Here is a 14,245-nt window from a genome sequence, read left to right on the forward strand (position 1 = left end):
GAGGGCGGAAACCATCCTTGCGAGCGACCGGAAGTTCGTCCCCAACATGGCCGCGCCCAAGGGAAGAGGGTCTTCCACCGTCATGTGACGCGGGCCGTCGCCCCACCCGTCTGCAGCCACTCCCTGTCTCGGTCCCAGGCTCGAGAGGACCACGTGACACTGTCGGGGGCCAGTCACGTGAGGCGCGGATTCTGGGTGGGAGGGGGTTGGCGGAGGGTTCCAGAGTGGCAGTAAAGGAGGGAGATGGCGGGGTGCAGGGGGTCCCTGTGCTGCTGCTGCAGGTGGTGCTGCTGCTGCGGTGAGCGTGAGACCCGCACCCCGGAGGAGCTGGTAAGGAACGGGCGGAGCCCAGCTGGGGAGGGGGCGGTTGCCAAGGGACGGCGAGAGGCGTTGCCGGGGGTGGGGCCGGGCCGAGCTGGGGCCTCAGGTGGCAGCGGGCGGGGCGCGGGCACCGCATCCTCGGCTCTCGAAGCATCTGCCTCGCTTCCCGTGCCCGAGTCTCGGGTCTTCCTCAGAACCCCTCCCTGGTATCTGCGGCAGAATCCAGGCCCGCTCCGGTTAATCCCATCCACGGTTTATTTTATTTCCCTGTGAAAGGAGTTTGGAATGAAGCGAGCGTTGTCCAAATGAGCCCCTTCACCGGACTCGGTGCTTATCCAGCGGCCGGCTTAGTTTCTCCAGCCCTTTCTGACTGTATCCCTCACCTTTTCTGGGTCATTGGTAATCCAGCTTCCCTCTGCAAAGCACCCTGGGAAAACTTGAGTTGCTGTGTCCCAGAGTTGACAGGTCCCTTATGTTTTCAGATTCAGTACATTGTCCGATGGATCCTGAATTTTTTTCTCCTTTATCTGGCATGGGAGATCTTTGACGGGTCCTGAAGACAAGAGTGGTTATTTAGAGAACCTATCAGTAGAAACGAAGAGCTCACCTGGAAGACTATAGCCGCCGACATGACCCCCATCCCAAAAGTGTTTTTTGTTTTTTGGGTCTTTTTTTTTTAGATCTTGTTCCCATTTGATAATAGTTCTAGATGGTTTGGAAATAAGCAATCAAATTTTAGCAAATACTTATGTCTCTTTCTACTTTTAATCATTTGATATTTAACCATTTAACCATTGTGTGGATCTGTTTTCTAGACCATCCTTGGAGAAACACAGGAGGAGGAGGATGAGATCCTGCCAAGGAAAGACTATGAGGTGAGATTCTTCGTTGCTGCCTGGGGTAAGAAAAGCAGTGAGGGAGCTGGTCACTTCAGACAGAAGCATTAGGATTGTAAGGAGGAATGCTCTTTGACGATCTGTCCCAGGGAGTGAATGGGTAAGAGGTAATTTCCCTCTCTGAAAGGGACTGTTTGACAAGCGCTTTCTCACCATAACCCCAAAACAGGGTCTGATGTGTCTCGATGCATTCATAGATCTGTGGCACCTTAACCTCGATAGAGCATACTATTTAGTTTTACAAGTAGAGACTGAGAGTAAAAGCAGCTGACAGTGCATGCTCATCATAACAGCTGTGGGACAGGATCATGACCAGAGCTGAAGGCAGATGCTTAACCAATTGAGCTACCCAGGTGTCCCTCTCTGAAGTTCTCTGTATTGTAGTTCCAGTTCAAGAATAGGATTCTAAGAGTGTGTGTGTTTAGTAAGGCCAGCACTGCTGGAGTAAAACCAAACCAGTTTGCTTTTTTATCATTTAGTTTCTGATAATGTTTCTGTGACTTTTGAAATAACAAAAACAGGCCATGGTTATGATAGAGAATTGTTAAGCCATTACAAAAGGAAGTTAGAGAAAAACCCCTTACCCCACCCACTAAAAGATAACTATGAACTTTACTGAATACCCTTTTCCATGCTTACATTCCTGGTTTTTTTTAAATAACAGAAGCGAGATTCTGCTACGTATATTAACATGTTTTCTCCTCAGCTTGAAAACAATCTTTCTATTGCTAATACATTACTACAGTTTTTTAAAAATTGAGGAATACTTTTTTATTATGCCACAATTTATTTAATCTGATTTTTCTATATGGTGAACTAGTCTTGACTATTCTTTTCTTCTTCATCCTTAATTGCTTCTTTGAGCAATTCCAAGAAGTGTGATTAATCTTCTATGTTTAGTGCTTTCTTGAAAGTGTCACGTAGGTAGAGGGGTGCCTGGGTGGCTCAGTCAGTTAAGCTCAGGTCATGATCCCAGGGTGCTGGGATTGAGTCCCATATGAGGTTCCTTGCTTAGCAGGAAGCCTGCTTCTCCCTCTCCCTCTGCCACCTTTCCCCTGCTGTGTCTCTCTCAAATAAATAAATAAAACCTTAAAAAAAAGTCTATGAGACAGACTTTAAAAATTCAATATTTTAGGGCAATAACATACTCAGACTAATTTTCTTTTTTAATATTTTATCTTTTTCTGTAGAATTTTGTGGAACTGTTAGGATTTATTAGTATAACATGGAATTTTGAAAAAACTTTCATCATGGAGAATTTCAAACGTAAAGAAGAATGGATAGAATAGTATATTGAAACCCCCTATACTCATCAGTTTCAACATTCATTCAGCTCATGCCCAGCCTTGTTTCTTCTGGCTCCCATCCCCTTCCCATATTATTTTGAAGAAAATTCTACTCATCACATCATTTCACCCATAAATAATTCAACTTGCATCTCTAGAGAACAAGGATTTTTTTTAGCACACCACAGTACCATTTTCATACCTAAGAAATTAACAGTAATGCATTGATATTAAATATCCAGTGTTCAGATTTTCCAGTTGTCTTATAAATGTCGTATAATTTTTAATGTTCTGTAATTTTTAAATTATTATTAATTATTATTTATTATTACTCTTTGGCTCTAGTTCCCAATAAGGTCCTCACAGTGCATCTGTTTGATTATCTTTTAAATTTTCCTTAAACTTTTTTTTTTTTTTTTAAGTAATCTCGACCCTCTACATGGGGCTCAAACTCACAACCCCAAGTTCAGGAGTTGCCAGCTCTACCCACCGAGCCCACCAGGTGCCCCCCTTCATCTTTTTGAAGAAGATTCTTCCTTCATCTTTTTTCCCCGTGCAGTTTACTTGACAGAATAATTTTTAGGACTCTGGAATTTGCCAATTGCTCTACCATGGTATAGTTAAATATGCTACAGTGATGGGAATGCTTTTAATGAATCAGAATCAAAAGCATGATATCTACTGATGTATTTTCCAATATTTCTAAAATATTAGTCTCCTTGCACATAGCTGAGAGGTTTGCAAGAGTTAGTAGAGGAAGCCCCATATTGTGCTATTACCTTACACTCCCTCACTGAACCCAGTGATGTCACCCTGACTGTGTGAGCGTGACAAGGACTTTCTGGCAACCTTCCTGTACTCCCTGGAGCTCACCATGGCTTCTCTGCTCCATTCACCCTGCTGTCCCCAAGGCTTCATCTCTCCTTTTACTAAAGTACACTTGTATTTGTAATGCATTTATGTTCACCTGATACGCATGTTTATGTAAATTTTATGGGTTAATGTTTCATGTGAGTCATTAATATTTCTCATGAACTATCTTCAAGTAAGAGCTTCTTCAGAACATTTGCTTTGTATCAGAGCAAATTTAGCTAGACACTTACTCTGAAAAGTCTGCTCAGGTTTGACTAGGGATCAACTAGAAAACCCTTCTGTTGAAAATCTCTCTAAAATGTGCTCTTTCTCCTTCCTGCCTCCCTAAGAGTTCACTGCACCTATTGGAGTGACGTTAGAATCCCTGGTTTGACATCCATTCTCATACTAGGTGGTCTGATTAGCAATAACCCTCTATCTGTGGGGTGGCTGTTAATAGTGGTGTTTTCACGCAGATCACAACCTGTGTTGCTCTTTTGAATTAGAAAAAGGCATCCCTCAGAGCAGAGGACTTAGAATAAAGGACCTCTCCCTCTGGGCCACAGCAGCTCCCATAGCTCAAGGCCCATTGTGGGTACTGCTTGTGTAAGCACTGAGGTGACGTTCCTGGTTGAACTTGGGTTGCCTTTCAGTCCTGCTTACCCCTTTGACCACATGCTATTTATAACCTCATTACCTTGGGCAGCCCTGCAGAACACCTATACAAAATTTTTTTTTTTTAAGTTGTTCCCCCCCGGCACCCCCCGACACACACAAAGAGCAGAATACAACAGAAATAGAAGGGAGTTAGTCATCACAAAGGAGAATGAAACGATATCTGGTTTTAAGAACAGGTCCTATAGGCCCTTGGTACATATTTACAAAATGTCAAATTCAATTTTTAAAAAAAGAAGAGATTGATGTTCTGGTGTTAGGCATCCCATTCTTTTACTTAATAATTTTTGCGTATTTTCCACATCTGTCTCTTTGGATCTTTCATAATTACCTTATTATTATATAGTCTCCTGTGTTTGGGTGTCTGATAATTGATTTCATAAGCTGCCTGCTTATGCCCCTTTTTTAAAAAGGGATTTGGACTTTGGGTATAGATGTAGATGGAACAGATTGTCACATGTCACACCTGTGTTCGGCTGACTGCTAAGTCATGCTCAGAGTGTGGCCACAATGTCTCGTTTGTTTGGCAGCTGATGTGTTGGTAGCAACAGGTTTAGGAAGGAGAGAACACGGCAGACCATTTTCCTCTGTTGCCAGACGGCTGCTTCTCTTAGAAAACATAGAAGAAATAAAATTAGTTCCTTTGAATTGTTTCTCAAGATGTCTCTGGCACACAGGCAGATTTTTTTTGCAGAATATCTGTGTTCTGTGAAGAGAGTCAAAGGAACACGGCTGGAGATGTGGAGATGTACTTTCAGGAGCTGCGTGAAGTCCCTGCCTCTTCCTAACATGAACTGAAAGTTGCTTTTCAGAATAGTCTCCACGTTGGTTTGTCTCGTAACTAACCTCTTCCTCGTAGAAGCTGACTATGGAAGATACTTACAATTAAATGATTTTCTAAATTAATTTGGTTCCGGTGAATTGAAACTTTCGTACATGTAATAGGATAAGTCGGGTAACGCTGGTGGTAGCCGGAGGTCTTTTCAGGTTTTGCAGAAGCAGGAAGTTCAAAGGTAGGTAATTGAAAGCTTTTCCCGAAGCATGAACCTGCAGCCGCGCTGCCGAAACATTCGTGTGCATCAAGCGCAGACTCCCTCGAGGCAGGTCCGGAGGTCCCAGAATCTGCATTTCCAACCATCTCTTCCCGGGGGGCTGCAGGTCCATTGCCCTGACGAGCCACACTTCGAGTGGCAGGAACCTGAAGCATCAGCCCTTTGCAGGTTTCCGTGATTCTTCCTGTTTGTGACCTGCTCACTCCCGTTTCTCTTCCAGAGTTTGGATTATGATCGCTGTATCAATGACCCGTACCTGGAAGTTTTGGAGACCATGGATAATAAGGTGAGTCCCTTATTGATCTCTTGGGACTGAAGAGATCGTACAGCGGCTTCCCTTTCCCATCTTAATGTCCCCATAGATAGCTTTACCCCATGGCTTTCAGCCACTTTCCTCAGACCTCTGCCAACCAAAGTACCCACTTCACTGCACCTGGCCTGGGCTCTTAGAGCTCATCCTTCTGGGAAAGCAAAGCACCTGTCATACAGATACCACTACCAGGCTTGCTGTCTCTGTGAAATTTAGCCTAAAACTGGTTAGCCAGGATGTGCTACTTCCCTGTTGCTGACAAAACCATATAAGAACCTGAGTCTGTCTTTCCCTGTGTGAACAGAAAGGCCGCAGGTATGAGGCGGTGAAGTGGATGATGGTGTTCGCCATTGGAGTCTGCACTGGGCTGGTGAGCAGGCGGGGCACGGGGGGGCCTGGTGGGCAGGGTGGGGGCATGTGGGTCAGAGGGGCAGTCATTTGTCCTAATAACTGAGACTGCCTTTCTTCAACCCCCAAATAACAATCCTGACACTGTTTTTGGCACTTCTCTTGCTTTGGCTTTATGAAATTGAACCCTACAGCGCTGGTTTTCTTTAAAGCACTCAAAACCTTGGTCAGGACCAAGCTCTTATGATACGGTATGGTTATCAGGTGGACAACGTAGTCAGGGGAGCACTGCATGGAAATTGAGGTCACTAGGGAAAAAGCAGAACAGTGGAACAAAACCAGCCGTTGCACCCTGTCCTTTAGTGTGGCGTGCCAGTAAGCAGGACGGCATCGATCTCAGTGAGTTTATTGTGCTGTCCTGGACTTCTGTCCGGCACGCTTCTTGTTTTATCTAAAAGGTGGAGCTGGCAGCTATGGGTAGAGGAATGTGCCCGAATGCACAGGGTTCTGGAGTCCGTTTGCTCACAGATGAATCACAGATAAGAAAAGATTATGAAACACTGCCAGATTGTGTAGTAGCACAAGGCCTGGAATCCTAACTGCTGACCTAACCACTTAAAATTGGGGAAGAGAAACTGGAAAAGTCAGCAGCCAATCAAAATGATATCTGTCACATCTGATTTCTATCATTACAGTGTTCAGGTAGGCTGCTTTTGTCCCTTCGGGCTGCTCTAATAAAAATACCATAGACTTGCGGGGGGCTTAAACAACAGATGTTTATTTCTTCCAGTCCTGGAGGCCAGAAGCTCAAGGTCAGGGTGCCTACAGATGAGTGTCTGGTGAGGGCCTGCTTCCTGGCTCCTGGCTGTGTCCTCACAGGGGAGAAGGGGCCAGACCTCTCTGGGTGTTTCATAAAGCCAGTGATCTTTTTCATGAGGGCTCCACACTCAGGACTGAATCGCCTCCTAAAAGGCCCCACCTTGTAATGCCATCCCAGGAGGGGTTAGAATTTCAGCAGATGAATTTGGGGGGCGGGGACACAAAAGATCAGCGCATAACAGGTCGTATGTATATATATACACACACACATATATATATGTATATATTAAAGATTTTATTTATTTATTTGACAGTGATCACAAGTAGGCAGAGAGGCAGGCAGAGAGAGAGGGGAAAGCAGGCTCCCCACTGAGCAGAGAGCCTGATGCGGGGCTCGATCCCAGGACCCTGAGACCATGACCTGAGCCAAAGGCAGAGGCTTAACCCACTGAGCCACCCAGGCACCCCTAGATCATATATATTTTAAGCAGCAGCCTGTTTATCTCACCGGAACTGACTACAAGTTTCAATCTTGACTCTGCGTGATATACCCATAGGATGTAAGCCCGTATTTAGTATGATCTAGCCATAAAGGCTGACCAGTTTTTATTTTCCTAGCATTTGTCAAATTTTTGCTGCAGTAAATTTAGAGGTCCTGGGAACATTTTTCTAGTTAAGACAAAGGGCATTCAGAAGGCCTCTTTGGTAACATTCTATTATGGGGAGAACTTGGGTTGATTTAACTGTTATATTGAAATTTCAAGGTGTCTGTTTTGCTATGTATGTTTCTGGTTGGAAATTTCCCCGTAATAAGCATAATCACAAGCCACCTACTTGTTAGTCTTTCTGCTCCTTTCCTATCACACTCTGTTTCCCAATGCTAGCAACTTCTCCAGTCCCCTCACGTCCCCTCATGTCCCCTCATGTCCCCTCCAGTCCTCTTACATCCCCTCATGCTGCTGGAAGGCAGATTTGCCTTTATAACTTAGCAACCAGCCCTTTTCCTGCTGGCTCTCTTATCCTTCCATCTGTCACAACCTTTTGCTTCAGTGTTTAAAAGCCTCGGGGCATTGGCTTGAGGGAAGGCCAGAGGCTTGAAGCCTTTGATCCTGAATCCACCAAATAACAAGCCTTTCCAGTTCCCCATGAAGCCCAGATCAAAGACTTGGGGCTTAACGTGGACTGCTGGACTATGAGTGATTTTCTCTGCCTTACCACGGTAACCGTTGGCTGCAAATCAAAATACTGACTTAAAAATAGTAATAACAAATATGCAAAAGCCATATACACCTGAGTAAAGAGTGTTTTTCAAACTAATATCCTAAGTTATGTTCTTATTTAGCTAAGAATCCCTGAAGATGTTACTGGAATTCTTCTGAAACTGCCTCCGGAAAATGCTGAGCAGACCCTCACCCAGTTCTGGGTGATTTTTCTAGACACGGGACGGTCTTCCTGGATTTCACATCTTTTCCTGCAGCCTCTCCCTTTGTTTTACTCCTCTTCTCTCAGCTTAGCTGCGTGTGCGCCCTTCTTTTGTCCTCTGGAGGGGCGGTAGGGACAGGCTGGCAGGGAATCTCCTGGCACGTCAGTGACTAGCAGGAAAGGCGTTCACTCTTTGCCTCTTGGTGCCATGGGTGTGTGTGCCAACCGGGAAAGGCCAGGGGGGCTCACAGCTTTGGGGTGAAGTGCATGTGCCACTGAGGGGAAAAACTGAGTGACGGTTCGCCTTCTCTTCACAGGTGGGTCTCTTTGTGGACTTCTTTGTCCGCCTCTTCACCCAGCTCAAGTTCGGAGTGGTACAGACATGTATCCTTTCCACGGCTCTTGGTGTCCCCACATGTCAGCAGTTTCTGACCCTGTTTTCTTATCTCGAGAACAGGAGACATGATTTAGAGAAGAGCTGTTTATTAGCCATTTGGCTTAAGTTTTTATTTATCGTCAAAGGACACAACAGGAAGTCGTTAAGAGAACCTCGTAGTCAGGTTGGTAAGACATAAATGCCACAAAGATGCCTGTTCTTCCCAATCATCTATAAATTCAGTGTAGTCCCAATCAATACTCCAATAGACTTTTTTGTGGAACTGGAAAATTCTCTTCCTAAATTTGTTGGAAAGAGTAAAGGGCCAAAGTATTCGAGACCGTTTTGTGTTTTTTTTTTTTTTTTTAATTTATTTGACAGAGATCACAAGTAGGCAGAGAGGCAGGTGGGGGTGGGGGGGAAGCAGGCTCCCTGCTGAACAGAGAGCCCAATGCAGGGCTCGATCCCAGAACCCTGGGATTATGACCCGAGCCGAAGGCAGAGGTTTAACCCACTGAGCCACCCAGACGCCCCAAGACAGTTTTGAATAAGCGTGGCACTTGCCCTACTCAATGTCATAATTTAAGATATAGTTGTTGAAACCATTTCCTATGGGTGCAGAATCCCCAATTAGGCCAGTGGAAGATAACAGGAGCAGAAATTGGTTTATACATATAGAGAAGTAGGGTGGATGTCAGAGCTAATGTTGTAAGTCAGTGAGGAAGAGACAGACTTAATAAAAGACACTGGGACATTGGATATTCATCGGGAAAAATATAGATTCCTACTTCGCACCATAAATTAATTCCAGATGGATTGAAGATGTAAATAGGCAAAACAAAACTCTAATATGTGATGTCAAGAGTAGGAAATAGTTTCTTAAAACTCTAGGAGGCACAGAGTGAAAGGGAATAGATCAATAACCTTGACCATGACAAGTTTGTTTTTCATACAAACAAAAAAAACCCAAACCATGACAGTAAAACAGCATAAAGAAAGTGGAAAACAAATCCACAGCCTAGGAGAGGCAACTCACTGCATTTAGGAGACAATTAATTAGTATTTAGAACACCAGAAGAACTGCAGCTCAAAAAGAAAAAAGCCCAAACAACCCAATAGCAAAATGAGCGGAGGGTATGAACAGGCAATTCTCAGAAGAGGAAAATGGAATGGTCAGTAAATAAACCTGTAGAAAAGGGCTCCCCTCACCATTAACTAAAGATGTAAATTAAATAGGTAGCAAGGGACACTTCCTCTGACTCCTAAGTACCTCCTTCTCATGTGGACCTTGGACAGATGCAAAAGTGTTCATTACAGCTCTGTGATTGCAGGAAGGTGAAATCACACCAAATGGGAGAACAGAAAAATTATGTGCTCATATGGTATCATTTTATGCAGAAGTTAAAATGAATGGACCAGAGCTGTGTTTATCAACATGGCGAATTTTCAAAAACTCAGTGTTGAAGGAGAGAAGAAAGGGAAGTGTAGAATATGCATAAAGTGCAATCCCATTATTTTCATTTTAGAAGCCCATACGACAAATGGCTGCATCTAAAGATACACAGGGAATGGAGGGCCTGGCTGGCTCAGCTGGTCGAGCCTGCACTCTTGATTTCTGGGTTGTGGATTCAAGCCCCACTTTGGGTATAGAGATTACATAAAAATAAAGTTTAAAAAAAAAATGACACACAATAATTTCAGGTTAGTGGTTTTTCCCAGGGGAGAGAGAGAAGGAAACTGGATTTTTTTTTTTTAATGGTATCTAACATTTTAATTTTTAAAACCTGGAGCAAATATGGCCTGACACCAAGATGTGCCAATGTGACGGATGTGGAGGGGAGGCTGTTGTTGTTTTTTGTGACATTTCAAGTGTTGATTTGAAGTGTTGGGGTCCAGGAGCAAATGGTGAGAAAGGATTCTTGAGAAGTTTTTGGTACAAAAGAGGTGGTTTTATTAAAGCACACGGGGATAAGGCCTGTGGGCAGAAAGAGCTGTACCAGGATGGCGAGCAGTGACTGATTATATACTTTTAAATTGGGAGGTGTTAGCAATAGTGTTAGGTCTTTAAGGAATTGGGGAAGCAAGGTTTGCAGGACATTGAGGGGCTAGCTGCTGTTAAGATACGGTGATTTAGTACTGCCCAGTGAAGCCTTAGTCCTGACACCCTTCGGATGGCCATCAGTGGGCCCTGTGCTTCGAGGATGATCGCTCACCTGCATCTTGGGGAGGACCAGTAGAGATAAAGGAAGTTTCCAAAGGGATTTTCATTTGTTAAAGACCACTTAGGACTTACTGGATTCTGGAGATGAGGCTACCATCCAGCTAAGGTTGCCTTTTGCCTCTAGCAAAGCATAAACATGGGTGCAGTCGAGTGGCCTGAGGAAGGTCACGCTGCCTGTCTCAAGTGTTTGCCGAGCCGAGTTTTAAGGGGATTTAATTTTTTCTACATTTCTTTTGCCTTTGTGTTCCCCACATCCGTATTTCATAATTTAAGAATAGTTCCCTGGCACCTGGTGGGCTCAGCCAATGGAGCATCCAAGTCTTGATCTCGGGATAGTGAGTTCAAGCCCTGTGTTGGGTGTGTAGAGATTATTTTTAAATAAAATATTTATAAAAATAAAAATAAATTTAGAAAATGGTTTCTGATGTAGAAGATCTCTCAAGGCAGGTTTTTTGTTGTTCTTCTTTTTTTTGTTTTGTTTTGTTTTGTTTTTAAGATTTATTTAGTGGAGAGGTGCCTGGGTGGCTCAGTGGGTTAAATAAAGCCTCTGCCTTTGGCTGAGGTCATGGTCTCAGGGTCTTGGGATCAAGCCCCGCATCTGGCTCTGCTCAGCAGGGAGCCTGCTTCCTCCTCTCTCTCTGCCTGCTTCTCTGCCTACTTGTGATCTTTCTCTGTTAAATAAATAAATAAAATCTTTTTTAAAAAGTAGTTTTTTTAAAAAAAAGATTTATTTAGTGGAGGGGGGATTTATTTATTTATTTGAGGTGGGGACGGGGAGAGAGAGAGACTCTTAAGCAAACTCGCCGCTGAACATGGAGCCAATGCAGGGCTCGATCTCAGAACCCCAAGATCGTGACCTGAGCCGAAATCAAGAGTTGTGACTGATGCTTACCCAACTGAACCACCCAGGTGCCCTTCAGACAGAGTTTTTGTTTTTGTTTATGTCTTTTAAGTTTACATATGGAGAGCAAGAAGATAATGCTGTAAGCAGCCAATATATTTTAAAAGAAGAGATGCTACACCATTTCCTGCCAACGATGGTAGAAATGCCCCTGACCGGCGAGCATATATGTTCCTTAACCCCGGTTCTGTAGCGGTGGAGGCATGTAGCCAGAAGGGCTGCCTCGCCCTTTCCCTCCTTGAGCTCTTGGGTTTCAACTTGACCTTCGTCTTCTTGGCAAGCATTCTTGTCCTGATCGAGGTGAGGCGGTGTGAGTGTTGCATTTTGGCTGATGAGGTTTTGGATTCCTCCATCTCCCGTTCTGGAATGTCAGGAAACTGAATTAGGCTTGGGATATAGATTCCTACAAAGTGGCCTCTCCCGCTCCTCGAGCTGTTTGTGAAAGTAAAGGTTTCCGCCTCTGGTGAGATGACAGAGGGAAAGCCCCCTTAGGAGGGGGGTTCTCAGCCTCCGCAGCACATTAGAACCACCTGGGCAACTTTAAAAATGACTCTAAGTGACTTTAAAATACTTTAAAACTAGCCTTAAAAATGGCTGCTACCCAGCTCAAGTGAATGAGATCTAAATCTCCGGAAGTGGAGTGCCAGGGTAGATGCCAAGGCCCCCGGGGGCTGCGGAAGCCCCGGCACTTGACAAGGATGCAGCCAGGGCGGGGCCCAGCATCTGTGTTAACAGGCCCACCAGGTGATGCTCACGCTGCTCGGGAAGAAGGTCAGTTCCCCCTCGTCGGCAGGGTTGTTGCAGGTAAGCCCCAGCGCCGGTGGATTTCGAGTTCACGGGCATCCTTCTCTTCCCCGTCAGCCAGTGGCAGCAGGTTCCGGGATCCCTGAAATCAAATGCTATCTGAATGGTGTGAAGGTGCCCGGAATTGTCCGTCTCCGGACCCTGCTCTGCAAAGTCTTTGGAGTGCTGTTCAGTGTGGCTGGAGGTGAGGAGGGTCTTTCTGACTTTGAGCCTTCCGAGTACCGAGGGGGGAAGGTGACTAGAAGTGCTGTGTGTGTGAATGCAGTAGATTTGGATTTGAAGGGCCTGCCCTCAAACAGATCCCTGCAGTCTTTGTTGATGGGTTAAATGTAGGCCCTTAAGTTACCAGTCAGAGATAACCCGATTCACACACATTTAGTTTTGAAGTGGAAAGACCAGTTAGTTGGTTTGTGGAGTTGGCTTTTAGTAAGGTCAGCAAGGTTTTTGTGTAAACAACCAAACAGCAAATGTTTTAGGCCCGATGGGCCAAGAGGCAAAATGGGAGATAAGATGTAGGGACTTCTACATGTGTAACCGTTGGAAATAGGTCTGCGTGAGAATGTAAAGACCATTTGTCATGCCCTGGCTGTAGAAACAGGCATTGAGCCTGTTTGGCCCGCAGGCTGTAGTTTTCTGACTGCTCATATTAAGGAATATTTTTTCTGATTTGATGAGAATTTGACTCTTGCTCTTACAAAGTCACGTATACTCGCCTCTGCTGTACGGTTGTCGAGAGAAAGGTCTGCCTAGCGGAGGTCTCCTAACCGAGAGAGCTTTCTGTGCTGACGGATGGTCGTCTTTTCCACCTGTTCCCAGGGCTCTTTGTGGGGAAGGAAGGCCCCATGATCCACAGCGGAGCCGTGGTGGGAGCCGGCCTCCCTCAGGTGAGAGCTGCTGGGCTTCGAGGACACAGCCCTCAGCTGGGGGCCCCTGGGCAGGGCCATGTCCGTGGTTGAGTTCGCAACACATCCATTGCGAGCATCTAACATGGCCTTGGAAGCTGATGTCCGTCTGGGTGGGTGTGAAACTGTCCCATCACCCAGCAGAGAGGGGCAGCTGGCACCCCTGGGTTTTAACAAGGCCCTGCCGCATACTCAGAGCAGCGATGGCACGTAGAGAAAGTCTGTTCAAATGGAAGTCAGCGGGTGCGCCCGCAGCCAGAGCTGAGCGCCGGCCCGTCAGGCGGGCGTGGATCACTGCTGCGAGGCCAAACCCCAAGGGGCTGGGAGCACCGACCGAGATGGTTCCAGGCCCAGGTCTATAGCAAGGCCATTCGTAGGCGCCCCAGACTGCTGTTTGCCGACATGCTGTCGGGGCCGGACTTGGTGTCCAGCTGCTTTCTTCTTCCGACCCCCCGCAGGGTTGCTTGTCCCCATTCTCCCATCCTCCACTGAGGAAACCGAGGCTTACAGCTGGCTCGGGACCCCAGAGGCCCCCTGCTTAAGGGCTTCTCAGACTCCCCAGCTGCAAGGCCGGGACGTCTCTGTTCTTTGAACCGCACCTTGGAGATGTTCACTCTCGGGCTCTGAGGGGAGGGACTCACCGTGGCTGTGGGTTGTCGCCGCACAGGAGGGAAGACTCTTGTCCAGAGCCCGTCTGTTGGTCTCTCTCGTCACTGCTTCCCCTCCTTTACCTCAGGCACTGGCCTCCCAGAGGTGAGCTGAGAGGCGGAGGGAGGCCAGGAGAGGACAGGGCAGCAGCGCGAGCACTCGCCGGGGTCACTGGAAGCCGGCTCTTTGCGCCCCTTCCGTCCTGAGCGTGGCCCCGAGCAGAGCCTGCTTCATCTTCCGCAGCAGCTTTCGCTTCCTCCCTCCACTCAGCAGTTCCCCTTTCTCTGTCTTGCTGACTGTGTACCAGACGTGAACCGTGACTTCCAAAGATCCTAGAAGTCTGGGGGGCAGGAAAAGAAGTTCCTTCCAGAAGTAACGTCTTTCTTCCCCCGCACTGCAGTTCTGGCCTCTT

At 46.2% G+C, this 14,245-nt stretch overlaps 1 protein-coding gene and 1 long non-coding RNA gene across 5 annotated transcripts in view; one reads left to right on the forward strand and one right to left on the reverse strand.

Annotated features, from left to right (window-relative positions):
• The first annotated feature begins 13 nt into the window (after positions 1-13).
• CLCN6 (chloride voltage-gated channel 6) overlaps positions 14-14,245 on the forward strand; it is a 29,077-nt gene continuing 14,845 nt past the window's right edge. Inside the window, exons 1-8 of one of the 4 annotated variants that reach the window (XR_009345579.1) lie at positions 14-330; positions 1,137-1,196; positions 5,303-5,368; positions 5,697-5,762; positions 8,299-8,365; positions 11,673-11,779; positions 12,341-12,467; positions 13,100-13,167. Coding sequence is in view for 3 of the 4 variants with exons in the window: in XM_059138411.1 (XP_058994394.1) it covers positions 244-330; positions 1,137-1,196; positions 5,303-5,368; positions 5,697-5,762; positions 8,299-8,365; positions 11,673-11,779; positions 12,341-12,467; positions 13,100-13,167 (648 nt within the window). In the remaining variant the exon portion in view is untranslated. Of the gene's footprint in view, positions 331-430; positions 649-1,136; positions 1,197-5,302; positions 5,369-5,696; positions 5,763-8,298; positions 8,366-11,672; positions 11,780-12,340; positions 12,468-13,099; positions 13,168-14,245 lie in introns of those variants that run through there. The other 3 variants (XM_059138411.1, XM_059138412.1, XM_059138413.1) reach the window with 3 other exon arrangements.
• Positions 11,701-14,060, reverse strand: LOC131810444 (uncharacterized). Its single transcript, XR_009345580.1, has 3 exons — positions 13,827-14,060; positions 12,235-12,365; positions 11,701-11,840 (listed from the first exon to the last, which is right to left on the reverse strand). It is a non-coding gene; the product is annotated as an uncharacterized LOC131810444 (long non-coding RNA).

The sequence above is a fragment of the Mustela lutreola genome, chromosome 10 (genome assembly GCF_030435805.1).
Source record: "Mustela lutreola isolate mMusLut2 chromosome 10, mMusLut2.pri, whole genome shotgun sequence".
NCBI lineage: Eukaryota > Metazoa > Chordata > Mammalia > Carnivora > Mustelidae > Mustela > Mustela lutreola.